This window comes from Mustela erminea, chromosome 1, assembly GCF_009829155.1.
Source record: "Mustela erminea isolate mMusErm1 chromosome 1, mMusErm1.Pri, whole genome shotgun sequence".
Classification (NCBI taxonomy): Eukaryota; Metazoa; Chordata; class Mammalia; order Carnivora; family Mustelidae; genus Mustela; species Mustela erminea.
Genome location: NC_045614.1, coordinates 40,472,591 through 40,495,661, shown reverse-complemented (window position 1 = coordinate 40,495,661; position 23,071 = coordinate 40,472,591). Strand labels below are relative to the sequence as shown.

General features: G+C 33.0%; 1 protein-coding gene across 2 annotated transcripts in view; it reads right to left on the bottom strand.

Moving 5' to 3' along the window:
• Nucleotides 1-732: 732 nt before the first annotated feature.
• The window catches only part of PPP4R2 (protein phosphatase 4 regulatory subunit 2), a 51,614-nt gene continuing 29,275 nt past the window's right edge, over nt 733-23,071 (bottom strand). For both annotated transcript variants that reach the window (XM_032325104.1, XM_032325098.1), the window contains exons 3-9: nt 16,394-16,564; nt 7,628-7,721; nt 6,017-6,054; nt 4,852-4,926; nt 4,455-4,598; nt 3,511-3,791; nt 733-3,257 (exon numbers count right to left, since the gene is read on the bottom strand). In XM_032325104.1, the coding sequence (XP_032180995.1) occupies nt 2,938-3,257; nt 3,511-3,791; nt 4,455-4,598; nt 4,852-4,926; nt 6,017-6,054; nt 7,628-7,721; nt 16,394-16,564 (1,123 nt within the window). In that variant the 3' untranslated portion in view covers nt 733-2,937. The remainder of the gene's footprint in view (nt 3,258-3,510; nt 3,792-4,454; nt 4,599-4,851; nt 4,927-6,016; nt 6,055-7,627; nt 7,722-16,393; nt 16,565-23,071) is intronic.

Genomic DNA, 23,071 nt, shown 5'->3' with positions numbered 1-23,071 from the left:
CACTGCTCTGTCCACATTGTTGAAAGGTGTAGTTACAATAAACCCTAACTGGATTAAATTTATTTAATAATCAACATTTAAAATATGACATTTTCCACCACTTATTTCTGTTCTGCTACATTTTCAGAACTGAAAAGATGTAATTTTTAAAATGTACTAGGATATTTTTACTTTTTTAAAAGGGGAAAGTGCTAAAAACATATTACATATTATTCTCTATCCTCATCAGCATTTCAAGTTCTTTTTTTACATGTTGGGTTCAGAGTCTAGATTCTAATAGGTAAACAATCTGTTCAAGGCCAAAAAAAGGAAAAATAACATTTTTAATCACTGAGGTCTTGCTTCTCCACTTAGATCTTTAATGTGACTTTGCTGATGTAAGAAAATGTGCCTAAAATCAGCCTTTAAAAAATTCACATCCGAATCAGTTACTATTACAACTGACATTTTCATTTAAGCAAAGTCTGTGTAAGTGCACCTATGCATACTTGCGGAAATCTACTTCCAAATGGGCATCAGTATCTTAAACCAGCTGAACAAGGTTTCCCAGTTTAACTACAGAAGTATTCCACCTATCCTAAAGGAGATATTCCGTGAGCATTCTACAATTATCTGTATGAACAGCAACAAGTTTGATCTATGATCAACATATGAATATCTAATAAATATTAAAACTATTAAACTATAGATTAAAATGCAGATCTCTCATAGAGTTAAGTGATGGCATTTTGGTACATTCACCATTATTGTACTTTATTTAATAAAGAAATACATTTGCCCTTGCAAAAATAGCAATTGCAAGTTTACAAATAAAACCACAGACCTCAAAGTCATGACGCTAAATCTTCAACTTATGACCAACAAAAGTAAATTGATTTGTTTACAAATGGTCCATGGCACAATTAAAACAAAAAATATCAAAAGGTCACAGGATCTTAAAGAATATGTTTATTGACAATAATTTCATAAATATCCTAAAGAAAATTTCAAAATTTCTAAAATTAAAATGTTTAAAATCTGTTCTCATTGGCAAAATATCCCTCAACAAAATAATAGGTCAATAGGTCACTACAAATGAATGTCACATTTAAAATTGGCTTCAACATTTTTGCAAAAAAATTTTTAAAAATTTACAATGTGAGATTTTTCTCCCCTCCTGGGTACAGTAAATCAATATTCAATTTTTATTTTAACTACTAGACATATTCTTAAATATATCATCAAGCTGCTGTGAACCTGACAGTCAAGTCAGTCAGTAGTATATTTACCCTATAAACATAAACGGAGCCAAATCATTTGGTAATTTTAGTCATTGCAATTTAAGTAGTCAAAATGCAAAAGTTGTGGTCGCCACCCACATCACCCCAAAGATTATGATACAGTGTCAGAAATTGTTTGCATCAGTTTTATAAGTTCATCTGTGTACTTCAGGTATCTGAAACTAAAAAAGGGATTCTTTTGTATTTTGATAAAAATGTACTCGAATATTTCATAACATTAATATTTATTGCTTTATATGAATACTGTATTGAAAGCCCAAGCATTCAGTTTACACACAGAAATTATACAATTATATACCGCTTCACAAAGGCAGTGAACACATTACATTCTACAAAATCTACTTTACAGAAATTTAAAAATTCTAAATATCAAAAGGTACAGCTGAAGAAACAGGTATAAATTTGGCAGCCAGTAATTTTGACAGGGAAGTTGCAGCTTGCATGACTTTTAAATATGTGAATTTGAAAATATTGAGTTTAGAGTAATCATTGTGCTTTGTGTTAATCTGAAAAATATAACACTGGCTGTCGAAGAAGCATGTTCAAAAATATTTAATTCACTTCAAAATGTCATACAAATTATGGTGGTCTCTATGCACCCCTAAAGCTTCAGTCATTTAGCTCCAGTACATTACTATAGTAATATATTAATTCTTCCAGTACAGTGGGGTTTCATACCATTGACATTTGCATACTCTAGAATAATTTAGAAAGAAATGTGTAATATTCACAATGTTCAGAAAAGCAAGCAAAAGGTCAAGGAACCTGCCGGGTTCTTCTGAGATGGTCTCATGTCAGCATTCATTCTACAAAATAGTAAGCTAATGTTTGAACACAGTTTCCAAGATAAAGCGTATTTTCTCATAAATAATGAAGTCTTTTTCTCAGGCACCTCAGAAGTATACAAAAGAATTTTAGTTAGAACAGATCTCTTGGAATGTGTTTAACCTGGTATTTCAACAGACTTATTTCCAGGGTTTCACAAGGGCCAGATTTTATTTTAATTACTCAGAAGAGAAACTGAAACTGTCTTCTGAAAGAGGTGAACTCAATCATTACCAATAGAAAAAGTATTCACTGTATTCATCTCTTATAGAAACAGAAAAATAGAACATTTCCCCCCTTAGAATAATATATATATATATGTATATATGACTTAAAGTTCCATTGTACATAGTTAAACAATAAAATCTGGAAGCCAGCATGAAACCCTATAATTCACATGTTAAAATGTTGAAACTATGACCAAAATATGAAAACTGCTCGAGTTGTCAGAAAGAGACAAGACAGAAAGATTTCTTGCATATGTATAAACTAAATGTGATAATCTCCAAAAGGTTTTCAAAATTATAATTATTACCTTCCAGTTTAAAAACTTCAATTCTTTAAAAAAAAAAAAATCTATACACAAACCACTGATTTGACAAGACCAGGAGAAGGAAAAAAAAAGAAAAAAGTCAGCGGTACGCAGGACCCAGAGGAGCTGATATTCACAGTTCTTACATGTACAACTCTTTCAGGATTTATCCCATAAAGTACTTTATTTTACAACCTGCTTCTCTTGTAAAACTAAAGGTCCACTTTATTACATAAAAGTTTTATACAGTGTAAAACCAGAACTGTATGTAAAATACTGCATCTACATGTTTCTCAATAGTTAGTCTTGTTCCATTGGTTCATCTGTGACTTCTGTGGTTTCGTCCTCATTTTCCATGGATGACTCTGAGAGAATCTCTCCAGTTTTACTGGAGTTGGATCCTACTAATTCTTCTGTCTCATGGCAATCAGAACCACTACTTACAGGGCCTGTATTTGCACTACCTTCAGAATGTAAATCTTTCTCAGCTCGAGTCAGATCAGATTCCTCCATTTGATTATTTTCCTCAGAAGTCTCTTCATTCACAGTTAAGGCATCATCAGATTCTTTTTCTTGATTTTTTCTTTCTGGGATCATTTCTCTTGATGTCATAAAAGACTCTAAAAATAAGCAAATGTTGTTGTAGTTAAATTTTATTTTCAAAATACCTCCACAGTTAAGTTTCATGAATTCTGATATTCTACAGTTCAAATCATATCCCCTGAAACTCAGCAGCAAATACATACAGGTGGGAGAAAAGCCCAACATCAGCATTATAAGGAGTTCCATTATGTTAAATTCTTTCAGGCAAAATGAAGTACAAGAATTTGAGGATCTCCTTACTCCACCCTTTTACAGATGGTCTCTAAATACCTTCTTCTTCCTCTTCATCCTCTTCTTCATCCTCTTCTGTACAGTGCTGCCTGGTACAACTACTTTCCTTGTCTTTATCCTGAGATGATGACGATGCTTCTGTTTCTTCTACCATAACCGAAGCAATTTCACTGGAAGATGTTTGACTGGCTGTCTCTCTGACTTCGCTTTCTTTGTCAAACCTGAGTCTTTTTACCTCATGCCCCTCGGCCTCCACACCATCTTCATCAGGATGTTTATTTTTTATAGGGCTCACTGAGGAACCTTCTGATTCAGAGTCACTGTAAATGTTTTTTTAAAATGTCATTAATAAGACTGTTTCCTTCATCTTCCACATTCTCATTTTTAAGGTCTAATAATTTTTAAAATTGCATTTCAGCGTCAAAGTTAAATTATAACATCTGAACAAAGAGAAACACGAGAATAATTTCAAGGGAACCTCAACTGTGTCACAAATATTTCCCACTAGAACTAGTCAACAAGTTATATGACATTTCTGTTCAATTTCCCAGTAACTTATATGCCTTTCCATAAGAGAACTACAAGTCTTCCAGATGGACATACTCATTAAGACCTCTCACCTGTTTAGTCTGCTTTGGGATATAAATAAAAGCTTTCCTTTAATGATCTACAATGAGAAATAACTAAAAATTTTCAGCTCTGATAAACCTTTTCTCTTTTCAGGTTACTTTCAAAAACAAGAAATAGAAAGCATTATAATCACTTTACTTTCTTAAGACGCTATTATAAATTAGCAGTTTTAAGCTTCTCTAGGACTATCTTCATCATGTGCTATTGTTGAAAAAGTCCAGAAGCCATAGACCACACTAAAACCTTGCTGTGTCTCTCAAAACAACAGCATACAGTAGATAATGAGTGCTGAAAGGATAAATGCCAACCTATTTTGAAAACATTCTGTTTTTAAATATAAATAGCATACAAACCTGTGATTTTTGTCCTCATTTTGCTGTAAGTTTGACTCTTTGCTGTCTGCGCTCTCAGGCAAGCCATTTGTTGTCATGGGGACTGACAAAGAAACCTTTGGTCGATTAAGTGGCCTGGGTGTTCCAGGACCATTTATATTAGACCTAGGATAAGATAAAGAATATCATTTTCTCATTTTGGTAAGAAGTCACCCTCCCAAGGTTTGCTTATGTGAACACATCACAGAAGTATTTACTCTAACTTTGACTTTCAAGATTTCAGGGTTACCAAATTAATTGTTCAGTATATTCTATGGCTTCCATAAAATGCCCAATTTTATTTAAGAAAATATATTGAACCTGCTTCTCAAAATTAGGAATATACAATCTCTCTGGATATTAAAATCAATAATCTCACCGTTCAGTATAACTTGGTGAATTTCCAGGAAACATAACACCATTCATTCTATTTAAACTATTAGTATTATTTTTCCTATGAGAAAAGGAAAAAACATTATTATAGACACTTTAGTTCTTTAATTTTGATAAGAGCCACAGGCCTAAAGGATCTTTTGTATAATCTCACAGTCACAGAACATAACAAACAGAGTTCTTTAAGAAATAGCATTAACTATGGGATTACCTTAATATCTCATTTAAGGTATATTCTTGCTAGAGTTCTAAAAACAATGTTATCATCTATAAAATCACAGATATTTTATAAATCCAGTGCCTTTTTTTCTTTTTAAAGATTTTTCTTTATTTATTTGAAAGAGAGAAAGAAAGCACGTGCAGATGAGATGTGAGAGGGTCAGAGGGAGAAGCAGAGTCCCCATGGAGCTGGGAGCCTGATGCGGGACTTGATCCCACAACTCCTGGATCATGACCTGAGCCTAACGCAGTCGCTCAACCAACTGGGCCACCCAGGTACCCTAAATCCAGTGTTTCTTAACAGAAGACATCATTCTCCTCTCAATTCCCCTTCATGGACCCCACAGTCCCAGTGGACTTTTGGCAATGTCTGAAGACATTTTTCAGGGAAAAGGGGGCATTATTAGCATCCAGTAGGTAGAAGTGTAGGACAGTGCTAACCCCACTTGAATTCCCAGGACAAACAATCGTAACAAAACATTAATAGTGCCAAGGATTGTGTCTTAAACCAACACATTAATTTGCTATATAAATTCTGACAACTGGAAATACTTTTCCATCGTGAGGAGGAAAGTTATCAAGGAACTATTCCAAACCTAGGAGTTATCCCCCAGACATGCCACGGCAAGGTATCTAGGATGGGATCTCAGGGCCCTGAGTACCATGACAGTACATAAATGCACAATCTTAAGATTACAGTAAATCACCAATCACTTTAATCCAAACCTCTTTACTAGAAAAACATACAGATGGTATCATTGGTAATACTCTACTTGAGGACTGGGTGGTAGGTTCACAAGTATTTATAAATATTTTCCTGCATCATTTCCATATAAAATAAATGTGACCTAATTTAAATACTTATATATTAGAAAATATCAGAAATTACCTAATCAGTATATACAGAAATTTTAAAAAATTTCTTTACTTACTCCGAAGAAGGATAAACACAGCTAACAACCATCACATTCTGCAACAACAAAAATTGATGCTTTAATATACAGAAAAGCACTACGACATAAAGGTTAACCATCTGTTTTTAAGCTCTCAGAATCACCCTGGCATCCCATCTATCCAATTTTACTAATACAAGAAAATAAATGATTAAAAGTAAAAATTTTTAATCAAACAAGAGAAATTAAAACAACACACTGAATCTAATAACCTACTAAACCATGTGCTCCTTCTGCCAGTATTATTTTATTTCTACTGGAGCTACTTTGGGACCCTGATATGTATCAAATTTAATACAGTGGAACTGCAGTCTTATTTTAGATAGAAATCATGCCAAGATACTTAGAGACTGAAGTATTCAGGCCATGTATAATGAATTTCCTTAAAAAGCAGTACACAATCAAAAGTTTGTGTAGTAGTATCATACATTCAAAAAAAGAGCTTCAGACTTTTTAATAATACAATCTTCCCAGAAATACTGACTTTCCTATAGTCAATATTCATTAAAAGTGTAGTATGACCCACAGGAAGTGCTTTTCAGCAGCACTTCTGCAGTCGTATTATCCAGATTTCACAGATCAGAAACTGAGACTTAGGTTATGTAACTGGTCCATGGTCACCCAAATACAAAACACTGCAGCCCTGATTTGGTGACAGGACCACTCCTGGTATGACTACTTTGATTGCCTCTTCATTCAAAGATTGCCAAAATCTAATTATTAAAAGTCCAATGAACTCAAACCAAGTACTGATGAATCACTTCACTTTCCTGCCCTTCTGAAATCTCATTAAATCAAGGGCATGGAAACACAACAAAACAAATTAATCCAGTAAGGCCCTAAGATCGGTTGTAAACATTAAGTAACGGTTTTGGATTCCTGCTCCAAGGGTAGAATAAACTGAATCTGAATTATAACCATAAAATGAACACTGGACAATGTTTTAGGATCAATCAGAGGGAATTAGCAACCTACTGGTCCAATCTTGGTTCTCACAGGGCTCTCTCATTGGTTCTTCACTTCAAACAAGTCCATTTCCTACTTATTATTCCCTCAAACACCTGGATGTCTTTGTTCATCACACTGTTTCCTAGATCCAATATGCCTTTCTCTTACAACTAACATCCCTTACCGACAAAAAACAACACTTCTTCATTCTTAAGTCTGATCTACATCTTTCTCAATATCTAAGTTAAATTTTTCATCAGATTTTCCAAAGTTGTGCACCTCTGAAGTCCAGAAATGAAGAAATGAATTCCATGGGTAATAAGTGTGCAAAACACAGCTAAAGTTAAAATATCAATTCCAGAACTTTGGACAGCCTTTGATGCTAATGTGTACTAGGAATTTTGAAAAGACAGTAAGCTGCATTCCCCAAACTTTGCTGATCAACAAGTCCTCCCTCTGTGTCCCTTCTATTAAATCTTGCTCCAAAACTTAATTTTTCCCAAATTAGGAAAATAATTTGGGAAAAAAACTTCAGGTATGTTTCAGGAAATCTATCTGAAGAAAAGGTGCCTGAAACAGAACTTACTCAGTGCTCTCTTCTGAAATAAAGTTTAATATAATCCCAATGATTAAGATAAATACCTTCTCTACTCCTCTGAGAAATTTGTCTGTTCCTGTATAGTTTCTCCTTGGATCTGTTAGCAATTCACATAGTCGCTGAATAGTAAAAGGGATACTGCAAAAGAATATAATTTTATAGTCTGAGGTCATTAATTATTGAGAATCAGAAACATTATTACTCTTACTATTGAAAGATTTATCTAGTTACCCATGTATTAAGCGATAAAAGAAACTGCTATAATGAGATGAAAAGATGAGTGACTTAAAAAATACTCAAAATAATAAGCACACCACCTATCTCTTTAACAAGAAAATCCCTAGCCTTAAAACACAATTAAAAAAAGAACACACAAAATTTAGAAGTTTCAAAATTAATGGAGAAACATATTATTGACATTCTGAATATGATTAAAGTTTACAAGAGAGGCAACACGAATAATAATCAAGTTACAGTTTATTAAGTACAGGAATTTTTCCTCAAGCATTCCTTTGCACATAAAGGTTTCTTTACAGTGTCTCCAAATAAAACTACAAATGTAGTATCAGACAGAACAAGGCAAATGATTCCAATGAAGACGTATGATAGAGTTCTGCTCCAGTTAGTTTTACACACAATCTATGATTCATAAAATGTAAAATACACACAAATACAATCAATATTTTCGTAAGTGCCTTACCATAATTAAATTTTCACTTGATCATATCAAATACAAAACTGATGTAAGTCGGAACTAAAATCTTTTATAAATATTTAAAAATTTATCTCACACTTCAGCATTCCTCAGAATTACAGTCTGTACAGCCAACCTAAAAGCATTAGATAGGACAAGCTAAAAAGTACAGACATAAACTTCAGACTTCATTATATGCCATTCAGATCTATTTACTTTCCTTATAAAGAGAATTACAAAACCTCAAATTAAGAGTTAATATTCACAAAGTTCTTTACTATGTATTGGTATTTTGATATAACCCTCTCCCACAAAGGCAAGCAGCTAGTACGTAATACTGCCAAGACTCAAACCCAGTGTCTCTAACTTCAAATTCCTTATCCTCCCCTCCATTATTCCAAACATACTTAAAATCTTGTTTATTTTTTAATGGGACAGACCATATTTAGTCCTCATATCCTCAGCATCAACATTATTCTTATGTTCTTATAAAAAGCCAGTATAAGGTTTATAACAAATTTTGTAAAGGCATAAAGTATATGTTATTCATATGAAAACAAACATTTTACTTAGGAGAGCCCAAGAATCTATCTTGTCTCAAGTAGCATCAAAACCTAAAAATCAGAAACTATCATTCTGTCAACAAGAGACTGAGAGCTAACTAAATGTATGTCTGATACCACAAATACTCAGAAGCAGCTAGAAATTACAGAACTCTTGACGTTCACCATGACTGCTGAAGAAAATTCCTTTGGGTTTCTGAGAAAGAATACGGTTTCTTGCTTTTGAAAATATGGTCAGACTGCAGTACACACACAGTCAAAACGCAGAATCTTTGAAATGGAAAAAGGAAACAAAGCACGCCAACAATGTTACTAATAAACAGTTTACTGGTCTGTTTTATTCATTCCTATAAAGACACCGCACAAGTGAAAACCTATAGCTAATACACGAAACTGTTAACTGCATTAAAAAATTCAGGGAAACATTTTCCCAAGCTACATACATAATAAACAACATGAGTTTACAAAATGTCTTTCCTGAAAGCTCAAGGGCAGGATCTCCTCCTTTATATTAGTGTCAATATACGAGTTATTTGTACATATACGTATCTGAAATGCAGTACCACCACGGATTTCGGAGTATTAATGGTATACCAGCACCTCAGCCCCTTCTTCAAGTTCATTACTTTCCAAACTTTAAACACACAAACTCCACCTATCTATGTTCATCCCCTCAGTAATTAACTCACAGTGATACAATCAGAAGTGTCTACATGATTAAAAAATAAACAAAATGGCACCCACTGTTAAGAATATTCAAACGATACTTAAGCGACAAATATTTCAACAGATATTATCTATGCCTTTTTCTCCAACTAAATTTCTTTCAAATACCAAAAACCAGTATTTTCTCTTAATTTAAAAATTGCTTTAAGACATAAGTATCTTTAAATTGTCTGTTTAACAATGTTTACATGTTTTGGCTAATTTTCTTCAGGAAGGTAAGTAAAAGTATAGCCTATTATTAACAATACATGTACTGATCAATAATACTGCTTTTAGGGAGAAAAAGGTATTATGTTTGCACAGCACTGTCAGCAATAAAAGCCTATGATAAAAAGTGTTTACTCCTTAGACACTTACAAGAGCTTTTGAAAGTATTTTACGAAGTGTCCAATAGATGGCACTAAAATGTCATATAATACCCACCCCCTTGCATAAGCAGGCTAAAATACAAGTATTACTTGTAAATAAAAGTATCCTTTGGAAACATTAATATAATCTTGCCAAATGCACTGACGGTCTCTTTACACAGTTGTACTTTTTAACCTTTTAGGTAGTATGAAATCCTACCACAAGCTAAAATCAGAGCATGTAAATAACTACAATAAATGTCAATAAAATTTTGTACAGTGTTCTCAAAACAATAAATTTTATGCCAAGGAGGTAAGTCTGAACCTGGGAACACTTAATCTATGTTAGATCTTTTAAAGGAGGTATAAGAATAAACCAGATAACCAAATCCAAAATGAATGGTTGGTACAAAAAAATTTGTGCCAGGTTTGCTATTACTCCTTAGATAGAGCATACAAAACAGTTTATTCTAACTCCTGAAAATATTAAAACTTTTTCCAATAAAAATCACTAAATTAAGACCCTATGTGCCAAGAAGAAAAAAGCAAAAACCACACAATGAAAAATTTGAACCAGAATCCCTAAATTTGGGGAAATGGGTAAGGATGTTCATTGGAACAATATACTGTAAAATAATTTAATAGAAAAACATTTGGGGTTATTTCAAATAGAATAGATTGTTTACTCTGCAATATATTACTTATTTCCCTGCCATCCTAAGATAAAAACTAAAATTACATAAAGAACTGGGTGAGGGGAAACATGGAACAGGACTAGCTAGCATTTTCAACTTCTCAACTTAAAAAAAAAAAAAAAGGTGTGTCCACGAAATCCACTAAAACTTGGGAGGGAAAAAAACCCACATCAAGTAAAGGATCCAAAAGTAACAAGTCCTTTCAAATGGTATTACCCAGAAACACTACAGAACACTGATGTCCGATCTACTTTTGATGTACAAATTATAAGGTAGTGTGGATAAAAAGGCATACTCAACTAGCCCACTGAAAGACTGTGTCCAAGTTGAATTTGTCTCTCTTGTTAAAGTTTCATGTCCATATCTAGGAAACAGGGATTCTGAACATATACTTCTCACTACTGATTATCATGAAGACTAAATAAAATATAATGTATATAAACCATTTAACAGTGCCTGAAATATTTTATAAGGTATTCATTAAATCTTAGTTCCTATCATCATCCTGATCTTAACCCACTAATTAATGAAGGCTGCAGAAAGCACAAACACCCCAAAGACCAACTATAGAGGAACAAAACCAAAAGTTTATCTCTATCTTTTAAAATACTCCTTTAAATTCCAAGGAGAGAAACAAACACGTTTTAACGTTAGTTACGGTATCTGAATTTGACTGCAATTGTCCCCATTCACTGAATTAAAAAAAAGTATCAGGGCTCCCGGGTGGCTCAGTGAGTTAAGCAGCAACTCTTGATTTCAGCTCAGGTCAAGACTTCAGGGACATGAGATAGATAGAGCCTGGGATCAAGCTCTGAACCGGGTGTGGAGCCTGTTTGAGATTCTCTCTCCCTCTGTATGCCCAAACCTTTAATATGCGTTAAGTCTTAATGAGAATTCAGTATCATGAAAGGGGCTGAATATGAGGGAAAGACATCAAACCATGAATTAGCAATCCAATGCTACTTTTAATAGAAAGAAATTTTAGACAATAAGGCCAACACCTCAAGGAAGAATTTCCTATCTTCTATTTTAAGCTGAGATTACAGTCTGACTAAAATTTATCTTCATCTATTTAATGTTTCATCATTAAGATGTACAAATATTCTGAATGTATACAGGTATTCAACTGGAAAGAAGACATTCAGAGAAGAAAAATGTGCACTTAATTCAGAATTTAAGATAAAATCAGATAACTGATTACCTTATTCCTTTCCAATGCAAGAAACTTTCCTCATGAAAAAGAGGCGAATATAAAATATAACACAGGCCGTTTGAGTACAAAAACTAAGAGACAACCATAAAATCAGACATCCTGTTACGAAAAATGTTAAAACAGCCAGCTCAACTTCAGTTTTACGCATAAAGATGTCATTTTTACTATGTCCTTATTTTCTATGAATGGTTACATTTATACTATGCCTTAGTTAACAAAATCACTTAAATCTGACCTGAACTATTCAGGTAAAAACTAGCTTAAATTTATCTCAGTTATCACTAAGAAAATAAAATAAAATAAAAAATCTATATATATCTATCTCAGTTATCTAAGGCTGAACAAACAGGTTCAGTTCTGTTTACTCTTAAGTCCTACAAAAGTCAGAATTATCACTGGAAATATCACTGATATTATCTTTATCTTAGTATCTACACAATATCTCTATCAGTACTCAGGCTTTAGATTTGTACAAATATATACATACTTAAATATTGTTATGTATATATTTTCTACCTCAAATCAAATGTCAGAAATTGAGATTACTGAAAACATCAATGTAAAATGACAAGTACAAACAATAAAATGAAGAATTAGCCTCTTTAAATAATGTTAAGTAATTATAAACTAGTATCTGTGCTACTCCCTATCCCAAAATAAGTATGTAGCAACTGTCAACACTTTCATTCAAGTTAATAATCTTTTATAATGCCTACAGTAGTCTGAACTGTCCTTGTTCTGGCATCAAATCAAAAATGTCAAGAAAAAAAATCAGGACTTTTGCTTTCAATTTAAAACATTTTATTAGAACATCAAATCAAACCATATGATCAAAAGACAAGGCAAGGTGAGGTAGGAGGAGGTAAGGCTACTAAATAATTCCAATTCTCAACTAGTTATGCTAAGTGAAAGACAGTGAAGAAAATGGAAATAAACACATATAGCTAAAAGATTTAATATGTTCAACAAATACTGATACAAAAACTCTACTTCTCCTAAATAAAAATTCTCCAGAAGAGAATTCTGGAAGCAGCAATAAAATAGGTCAAAGGAAGTAAGAGAAAAAAGTAACAAATAGCTAGAACCTATTCTCTCATCTCTGAGATCTCAAACTAACTGTAAAGCAAACAATACAAAATCAAAATAGGATTATAATTTAAATCTATGATCCAGATTTAAGAATACAAAAATCTCATACATGACCTTTTAAAAAAGTATGAAGAGGCACACTCTCAGGTGCAGAAATTTTCAAGCGCTGTGTGTAAGCAACACACATATAAAACAATAATGTATAATACATTATTTGTTAATTAAAAATTAAAAAAAAACAATAATGTGAAAGCTTTTATGACTAAGAAAAATCTGGTCAATCATGTACATTTAAACTAACTTTAGAGAAAAAAATTCAACATTCAGAAAGACTATCATGCCAAAAGATGAAAAGCGCTCTTCAGTTGTAACCAACTGTACCTGCCTTAGAAAGATGACGTGACAATAAAGATCTTTAGGTATCAAATGGTTATGTACTTTTTCTAGACCTGCTCATAAACATGTAAACCACACTACTTTAGTCAACCAATCAGTACCTTAAACTTACTGCTTATTTAGAAAGATCTAACAACACTGACAAAGGAGAAGCAAAGACACAGTTAATTTATATTCATTATTCTTAAACTGTCAGTAATTTAGAGTCGACACATAAGTATCTTTTAAAAAACTACTAAAAATGTAAATTACATTTCTTTCTACCCCTTGAAGTGCCTCTTTGTGTACAGCAGGAATGAACTACTACAAATAAAATACAAATATAGAAACACGTTTTTATTCCTTTCACTGATTTATTCAGTACTGTTTGAAAACCTGCTGTTCAGGCATTCACTGTTGTAGGCCTTGTTTGGAAAAGATGGTTAACCCTGTCTTTCAGAATTTTACAGTTCAAGAAATCAAGCCAACAACTGAATGGACAATTTCCACTTCAAAGAGGGAAAATTGAAATGTTGACAATATACTAAAATAATTTTAGAAAATGAATAATCTTTTTCAGGACTAAATACTATGAAGCATTTAAAAACCGAGCTTTTACTAATTAAAAGCAAAAACAATAAACTTACCAATAAGAAAATCACTCCAAAATAAAAACAAAAAAGGGTATGAAACCACAATTTGTAAGAGCTAATATAAGAACCTGTTAAGATGTTCAATTTCACCTGCACTCAAAGACACATAAATCTGTGTGCACATGCATGCGCTGCACAAACATGACATTAAGGAATTACAGTATCCGCATTTACACACACAGGAAATAATACACATTTTGCAAGGTCAACTTGACAGTTCAATAAAAATTTTAAGTATGTGTACACTGTGACATTAACAATTCCATTTCTACAAATTAAAAGCAACAACCTACACATACATTCAATGTGTGACATTCATCAACACAAGAAGTACGTACAAGGATGCTCACTACAAGCACTACTTAAAATAATCAAAAAATAAACACCCACCAACAGAAATAAAGCAAACTTGTTCGTATAATAAAAAATAATGCAGTCATTTCAAATACACAGATGAACAGAAGATACCACTATAAATGCACTGATAGATGTCAAAGCTCTTCAAAAAGGAAAATACAACTAGCATATGATATGATCCCTCTTTCTTTTCTTTATGTACTACTCCTGTGACATCTAAGGATCTTTTAAAAATTTTAACATATTTTTATAACTTAAAAGGTGACCTATTATAAAGAGTGGTAAAGGTATACTAAGAAGGACAAATGCTCAATCTGGCTGAAAAAGACCAAAATGCTACTTGGAGCCACTACTCTTAGCAGAATTTTTAACACACCAATTAATTTATATATATATATTCATACATAAAAATAAAATTTAAAAAAATGAACATGTTTCAATATATCAATATAACAAAGACAAACAAGGTTAATTAAAAACTGAAAAATACTTATCACTGATTAAGACCTCAATCCTGCCTAACTAGGAAAAAGGATTCATAAACTATTTTGAAAAATCAAATTAAAAACAATGTAAGTTCAAAATACTAATGGTTCAAAGATGAAAAATATTTTTTAAAGCAACTGTGTCTTAGGTATGCATTTAATGACCATTTAAATCATTTTCAGAAGTATGTTAATTACCTGCTTTACAAACTAATTATAAATATTTAGATTTATTTAGTCTACATATCTGTCTAGTCAATCTTAATTTTGAAAGAACTGAAAATAGTATTACTAATTCAGAATCACAACTATATTAGTTTACCATTCACAAAGCAGTAGCATATTATGACCTCTTTTACCTTGACTCTTAATTTTTAAATGGTAGCCAAAACTTACTGAAAAGATGAGTTATAACGTCTAAGAACTATCTGTGTACTATTTATAAATATCCCAAAGAAGTATTCTTATATTGAATAATTTAGTTCAAGACTAAATCTTATGCAACATATTTCTAACAAAAAGCATGTGGCTTTGTCTGGGTATGCGCTTTTAAAAAATATTATTATTGACAAAAGCAGTATGTGCATACAGATAAAAAATTTTCGATAGAGTGTACAGAAGTACAACAGGGTACAAAGTCAAAATAAGCGTCCCTCCCATCCCAAACCCCCAAAGGCAGCTCAAAGATAAAGCCATATATTCTACACCAACAAAGCACTTTTGCAACATACCTAAAGCCAAAGTCTAAGAATGTGTTATTTTAAGCAAAACTCAAAACTTAAAAGCATGGAAACATGATATATAACAAAGGATTAACTGATTACACTACCTTGTTGCAAATCCTATGTGTTTAAATATCTGAAAAGAATGAGACTGTTTATGCTATCTAATAGTTACAAATGAAACCTCTTCAAATAAAACCTATCTCAAATATGAATTCATGGTTAACATATCTACAATTCATTAAATTTGGTATCCAAATCGCTAATATCAATCTAAATACTGAACAATTCAACATCAAAAATACTTCTTCCCTTCAATAAAGAAAACTCTACAAATACCAAGAAAAATACTTAAAATGACAAAGAATATGACACACAGCAACATTTTTTAAAATAGCCATTTATTTTAATACACTGTATCTTTTAATGCAATGTTTACAAAGGCTAAAAATGATTACTTGTTTACTTGGGAGTAAAAGAGGAACTCCAAAAAAAATTTTAAATAGAAGTCCTAAGTAATTTATACGTTCATAAATTGTCATTTTTCATTTAGAAAAATAATACTCATCTCAATGATATGCAGGTTCTAGGCAAAGTATAAAGATTTTTATCACGTATAAAATGAAAAGAAAAAACTAACATTTCCTGAATGCCTCCACTGTCAAACCCATTTTAAAGTCCAAATGCCACTTATACACCCATAAACATGGTTCAAGTTAAATAAATAAACAGATACACTCATTATTTAATACTTGTAAGCTAAAAATCACTAACTACTAAATGTCACCTGAGACACAGAACTTACTTAATAGATAATCAATGATCAAAACAAATAAAAATCCATAATGTTCTGCTAAAAACTAAACCTTTAAAATAATATTAAGTGCATACCCATTAAATCCAGTGACAATTTTCAGTATTCTTTCCTTCATTTCATCAAAGGGAATATATTCGACATTTGGGTTGGGAGGACCTCTTGGTTCAGGAGCTGAAGTTCTGAAATCATCCATCACTTTCTCCAGTTTGAAAATAAAATAGCCTTTAAATTGGGACCACTGAATCCTATAAGCAAAAAATCAAACAAAACAAAACAAAACACGGTAACATGTAGCTTTACAATTCTTCAATACAAAGCACAAAACAGAATATAGGATAACACTGATGCTAATAACATTAAGATCTGAGTAAGGGGCAGTGAGAATATCTTTGTTAAGTGGCAAGTACCAGGCCTATGAATCTGACTCACAAACTCCAAACTAGTTACATCAATTCTCCCCACTCCTGATCCAAATGAAACCCCAATCTCTGTTAAAAATCTTTAAAATGAACAACCTCCAGCTAAAAGCCCATTATGTACTACGTCTCATTATTAGCAACTTTAAAACATTATTTTGACTCTACTGCTCCTAACAAGTCAGCCAGAAAGGTGTTACCATACCATCGTAAATAGGTTATTAGAAACTGGCTCAAATTCACATTTTAAATAGGCAAGTCAGAATGACTCCAGACCCGAAGCTCTTAGTATTCAAGCTATAATGCTTACATAGACAAATAAAGGTTTCTTGTCTTATATCTATGTTAAACAGCAAAATGAACTTCAAATTTCTCTTTTCTTTTAGCTAGTATTTTCAGAATCTTCTGTCTCTTAAAGGGTACATATCATAGGTTCTATGTAACATGTATCTGCAAAGTAAAAATATATAATTTATGTGCTTTTAATATCTATTCACTTACTAGGTTAATAAGAACACCTTTTCTCCCTGTCCTCTTAAATTTTACCACTAATATAAAAACATTTTGTGATGATACCTGCCTGAATACTCTACATTCCAGGAGATCCAAGAGTCAAGAATGTCAACCATTTCCCAAAGTTGAAAGTACAAACCATTAATGGCAGCAGATAGATACATCTTAAACAGGTGACTACTTAAGCAAAATAAGGGAAGTGTTAATCTGTACTCTCTTCCCCCATCCATAATACTACAAACTAGGGCAGCAGTTCTCAAAAGTGTATTGTAAGAGGCCAAAGCCATTTCTCATAAGAATAAGAGTTGATATTTTTACTATGTTAATATTTGTCTTGATGGTGCAAGAACAGCAACAGGGAAAATGAAGACACTTAGCAGAAATCAAGCAACAGTTCCAAACTCCTATCTACTAGTCAGTCATCACCTTCTTCACCCACCAAAAATTCACAGTAAAACAAAAAAACATTTCATTTAAAGTTTAATAAAACAATAAATACTAATTTTATTAATACTCAACCTCTGAATATGCATTTTCTTAATATTCTCTGTAACAAAATGGGACAAATAATACATGAAAAATGTATCAAAATATTATATACATTTCAAGGAACAATAGTTGAATATTGCTGCCAGCTGAACTAGCTGCTATCTTAGAAGGCAGTTTTTACTTGAAAGGACTGTCAAACAAGGCTTTTTTAGAACAAGAAAATTTGGTAGATATTTTTTAAGAAATGAAGGACTTCAAGAGATATAACTAGTAACTAAAATACTTGTGGCCAACGAAAAATTTGACTTCAAAACAGAAAGTGAAACTAGAAAATGTTTTTCAGTAGAAGCCTAGAAGGCTCCTGATACATTCCCAAGACATTTCAGAATCAGTCACTGTCGACTTAAACAGTACTATGTGACAACAACAACAAAAAGCTTGAACTATGTCAAAATCAAAATATATTCTGTCTCAAAGGTCACTATCAACAAGTGAAAAGGCAAACCCACAGAACAGAAGAAATACTTGCAAATCATCTATCTGATAAGGTGTTAATAACCAGGATATAAAAAGAACTCCTACAAATAAGCAAGTGGGGGAGGGCATAGAACACTACCCAGTGAAAAAATAGGCAAAGTAGTTGAACAGACATTTCTCCAAAGATATACAAAAGACCCACTAACATGGAAAGATGCCCAACCTCACTAATCACTGGGATAATGTACATCAAAAACAAAACATGACAGAACTTCACATCCATTAGGTCGCCTGCTATGCAAACAGCAACAACAACAAAAACAAAAACACAGGAAACAGCAAGTACTGGCCGCCAAAGCTGTAAAGAAATTGGAACCTCATACTAACTGGAGGGCATACAAAATGATGCAGCAACTGTAGAGAAGTGTGGTGGTTTCTCAAAAATAAAAACAAAACAACAAAAACAAAACAAGAACAAAGAATTACCAGGTGATCCAGCCATTCCCTTTCCAAGTAAATACCCAAAACATGTGAAAGCAAGGACTCAATCAGAACGTGTACACCAATTCACAAAGCAGTAGCCAAAAGGTGCAAAATACCATCAATCAACACACGAATGCATAAATAATGTGGTGTAAATACATGCAGTGGAATATTATTAGGGTTTAAAATGGAAATTCTGGCACATGCTACAACTTTGAAAAATCTTGAACACAATATGCTAAGTGAAATAAGCCAGACACAAAAGAACAAATTTTATGATTTCACTTACATGAGGTATCTAAAATAGAATCAGAGGCAAGGAGTAGAAAGGCATTAGCCCAGGGGCTGGAGAAAAGGTAAGGTATTACATTACTGTTTAATGAGTACAGAGTTTCAGTATGGGAAGATTAAACAAAGGCCTGGATATGGATAGTGATGACTGTGGCACAAGACTGTAGAAAAGTATTTAATGTCCCCAAGTTATACACTTAAAATGCCAAGATTTGTTATGTACATTTTACCCCAAAAGAAAAGTGTTGAAAATTGGACAAAAGATTCAAATAGGCATTTCTCCAAAGAAAATAAATGGCCAATGAGTACATTAAAAGATGACTAACATTATTATCCACTAAGGAAACACAAATCAAAGCACATTTTATAAGATACCATTTCACATCTACTAAAGGTGGCTATAATCAAAAAGTTGGGACAATAACAAGTATTGGGGAGGATGCAGGATGAAATTGGAAATCTTATACATTGTCGGTGGGAGTGCAAAATGGTATAGCCACTGTGGGAAAATTGTCTGGCAGTATCTCAGAGTTAAACACAGAGTTAATAAATGCGACTTGACAATTCCATTCTATTAAATGATTAACTTATATGGTATACAAATTTTATTAACATTAAAAAATTTTGGAGAGGATCATGCTATTTGCATGATCACATCTTCTAACATTCCCTGCTCTATTCTGGGAAGGTTTTGAGATAAGAAGAGGTTTTGAGATAAGGTTTTGAGATAAGGAAAGATAGAGCCCAGGGTAAGCAAACTATGGGAGCTTCAAAGACTATGATATTAACTTGTCAGACAGGAATTAAGTCCCATAAACTAAATGAATTTTATATATATTGTATTTTAAGTTTCAAAGGTATCAAAAGCAGTTATTCTGAATTTGATCCAAGAGATGCAATTCAGAAGTCACTATACCATATAGAGATGAAAAACCACTTCTACAAAAATGTCAAAAACGTAGCTTTTTGTTACACTACAACTGTGACAAAAACAAAAACAGAAAATGTTTTCATGAATATTATAGAATTTGAACACAACAATAGGCCATGAGCAAATAAACTAAGGATCTTGCAAAGAAAAAGTATTTTCTTAGGAATGTACTCATTGGTTGAGTAGAAACTAGAAACAAAAAAACCCTTATTTTTCAAATGAAAATAAAATTATTCTAAGAAGATGTTCAAAAAACACACATTTTCGGGGCGCCTGGGTGGCTCAATGGGTTAAAGCCTCTGCCTTCAGCTCAGGTCATGATACCAGGGTCCTAGGATCGAGCCCGGCATCGGGCTCTCTGCTAGGCAGGGAACCTGCTTCCTTCTCTCTCTCTGCCTGTCTCTCTGCCTACTTGTGATCTCTGTATGTCAAATAAATAAAATCTTTAAAAAAACAAAAAGACATACATTTTCAACTTTAAAATCAAATCAATTCCTCCACATTAATTTAATCTGCTTTGCTAAAATTAACTCAAGAATTTACTGAAATTACTCCTTAATTTTTTTAAAGATTTTATTTATTTATTTGACAGAGAGAGATAGTGAAAAAGGGAACACAAGCAGGGACAGTGTAAGAGAAGAAGCAGGCTTCCCACTGAGCAGGAAGCTCAATGTGGGGCTGGATCCTAGGACCCCAGACCCCAGAACCTGAGCCAAAGGCAGACGCTTAATGACTGAGCCTCCCAGGCACCCCACTCATTAATTTTTTTTAAAGTAACCTCACCTCCCTCCACTTTCTTCTTTCCATCTTTACTTTCATGCAGCTTCTCCTTTAGAGAGACACAACACTAATAAAGATACCCTATGAAATATCACACAATGACCTTATTATCCCCACAGAAATTCACAAGTCTATACCCGCTCAAGGGCAGAAAATCTCCTATTTTCTCAGCGGGTTCTAGAACACTTCAGGGGCCAGTAACCACCATCTTAACTTACTGCCTCTTACAGTTCCAAATTCTATTAAGATTACTTCTACTCAGCCTCAATGGTTTCTACACAAAATCTGTGTGGGAAGCTAACACAAGAGAACACAGGAGAGCCCTACTATCTCCAGGAATAGCAAATACTACACCATATGCAAATATCAAAGGGGAATACATTAAGAATGAATGAAAAAAAAAATTTAAGAGGGCTGGGTGACAAGTTCATAACATCTTCAAAAGGTAGCTATTCAAATCAGGAGATTTTAAGTGTCAGAATTTGGGGGGCCTGGGTGGTTCAGCCAGTTGATGTCTGCCTCCAGCTCATGTCATGATCCCAGGGTCCTGGGATGAAGTCCTCATCAGTACCCCTGCTTAGCAGGGAATTTGCTTCTCCCTCTGCCCCTTCCCCTACTTGTGATCTCTCTCAAATAAAATCTTAAAACAAAAAGTCAGAATTTTTACATGACAGGAGAGAGCAAAACCAAGTAAATTTAATTTGAATATTGAATTACATGAGCAAAAACATGTGGCAAAAATAACATACTGTGAACTGCTTACACAACATCATGACAGCATTTTTAAAAACTTTAAAATACCAATTACTAGCTCAGAAAATTTCTGTAAGTAGGGCCCCAATCAAGGGAATATTCCTTTTTCATCATGATTACACCATACCATATTTTATCATTTAAATGAGTAAATAAAATATATCAGAGAACAGAGAGCCCAGAAATAAACCCAACACAAGGAAACATGGTATATGGGAAAGGACAGATTACTCAGGAAATACCCTAAGAAATGGTAGGACTACTACAAAATTTTACCAAAGTGTAAAAAGTATTTTTTCCAACTATATTTTAATAGCAGTCATAAAAAATTAGAAAATAGAAACAAAATGAACACTGCCCATGAACTGTCCAGTAATTATCATTAAAATATATTTTAGTGTATTTTTCACTATTCTATTCTCATTAAAATATGGCATTCTATTTTGATAACCCTTTTTTTCCCCCTCTTTATTTACTATGGATATTGTCCCACGATCTGTAGTCTCTGGTAGGATTTTTAATTTGTATCACATACAGCTGCACCATTATTTAATAACCATTTTTTATAAAATTGATTTAATAAAAATTAAGGTGCAGTAGGGATAACTTTATACATACTTTTCTGCAAAATCTTTTTTTTAAATTTTTTAATTTTTAAATTAACATATAATGTATTATTAGCCCCAGGGGTACAGGTCTGTGAGTCGCCAGGTTTACACTTCACAGCACTCACCATAGCACATACCTTCCCCAATGTCCATAACCGAACCACCCTCTGCCTCCCCCTCTCCCCCCAGCAACCCTCAGTTTTCTGAGATTAAGAATAAACACAATTTTAAAAAGAGGTTTACTTCCAGCTGATTACAATCAATAGTAATTGTGGTTAATATCCTAATAATAAACTTTGAAGGCATCTGTTTATTACTTTAGTATAGATTCCTTAAGTGGAATTACTGAGTCTAAAATACAAGTATCAACTTCTGATAAATGTACTTTCAACAGCCTCTCAGAAATGTTGTACCACTTTTAAGCGTCATCAGGATAGAAACACCTATTTCAAAAAAAAAAAAACCTATTTCATTCAAGTATTAAATTCTTTCAAAACTCCTACATAATTTAATAGTAGAAAATCACTTTATTTGCATTTCATTTACTGCTAGTAAAATTGAGTATTTTAACCTATGTTCACTGGTCACAAGACATTTCTTTTGTGTCTGGAATAGGTCCTTTCCAATCCTCTCATCCTGGGGTTCCTCAACTTTGGCACCACTGACATGTGAGCCTGGCAGTTCTTTGTCATAGGGGAAGGTCCTGTGTAGTGTAGGATGCTGAGCAGCATCCCTGGCCTCTCTCCACCTGCTTTAAGTCAGAAGCACCCAATCTCCACCCTCTCAAAAGTTGTGACAACCATAAACATCTACAAACAATGCCAAATGTTACATAGAAGACAAAATTGTCCCCAATTAAGCAGCACTGCCCCATCCCCACACTCCTTAAAAGAAAAAGTAAACTACTAGGCAATACAAGTATGAACATAACTTTTGAATTGCCATTTTGTACTGATTGCTTAAAAAAGAGCAACTGTTTTTAACATAAATGTTGAAGTGACACTAAAATCT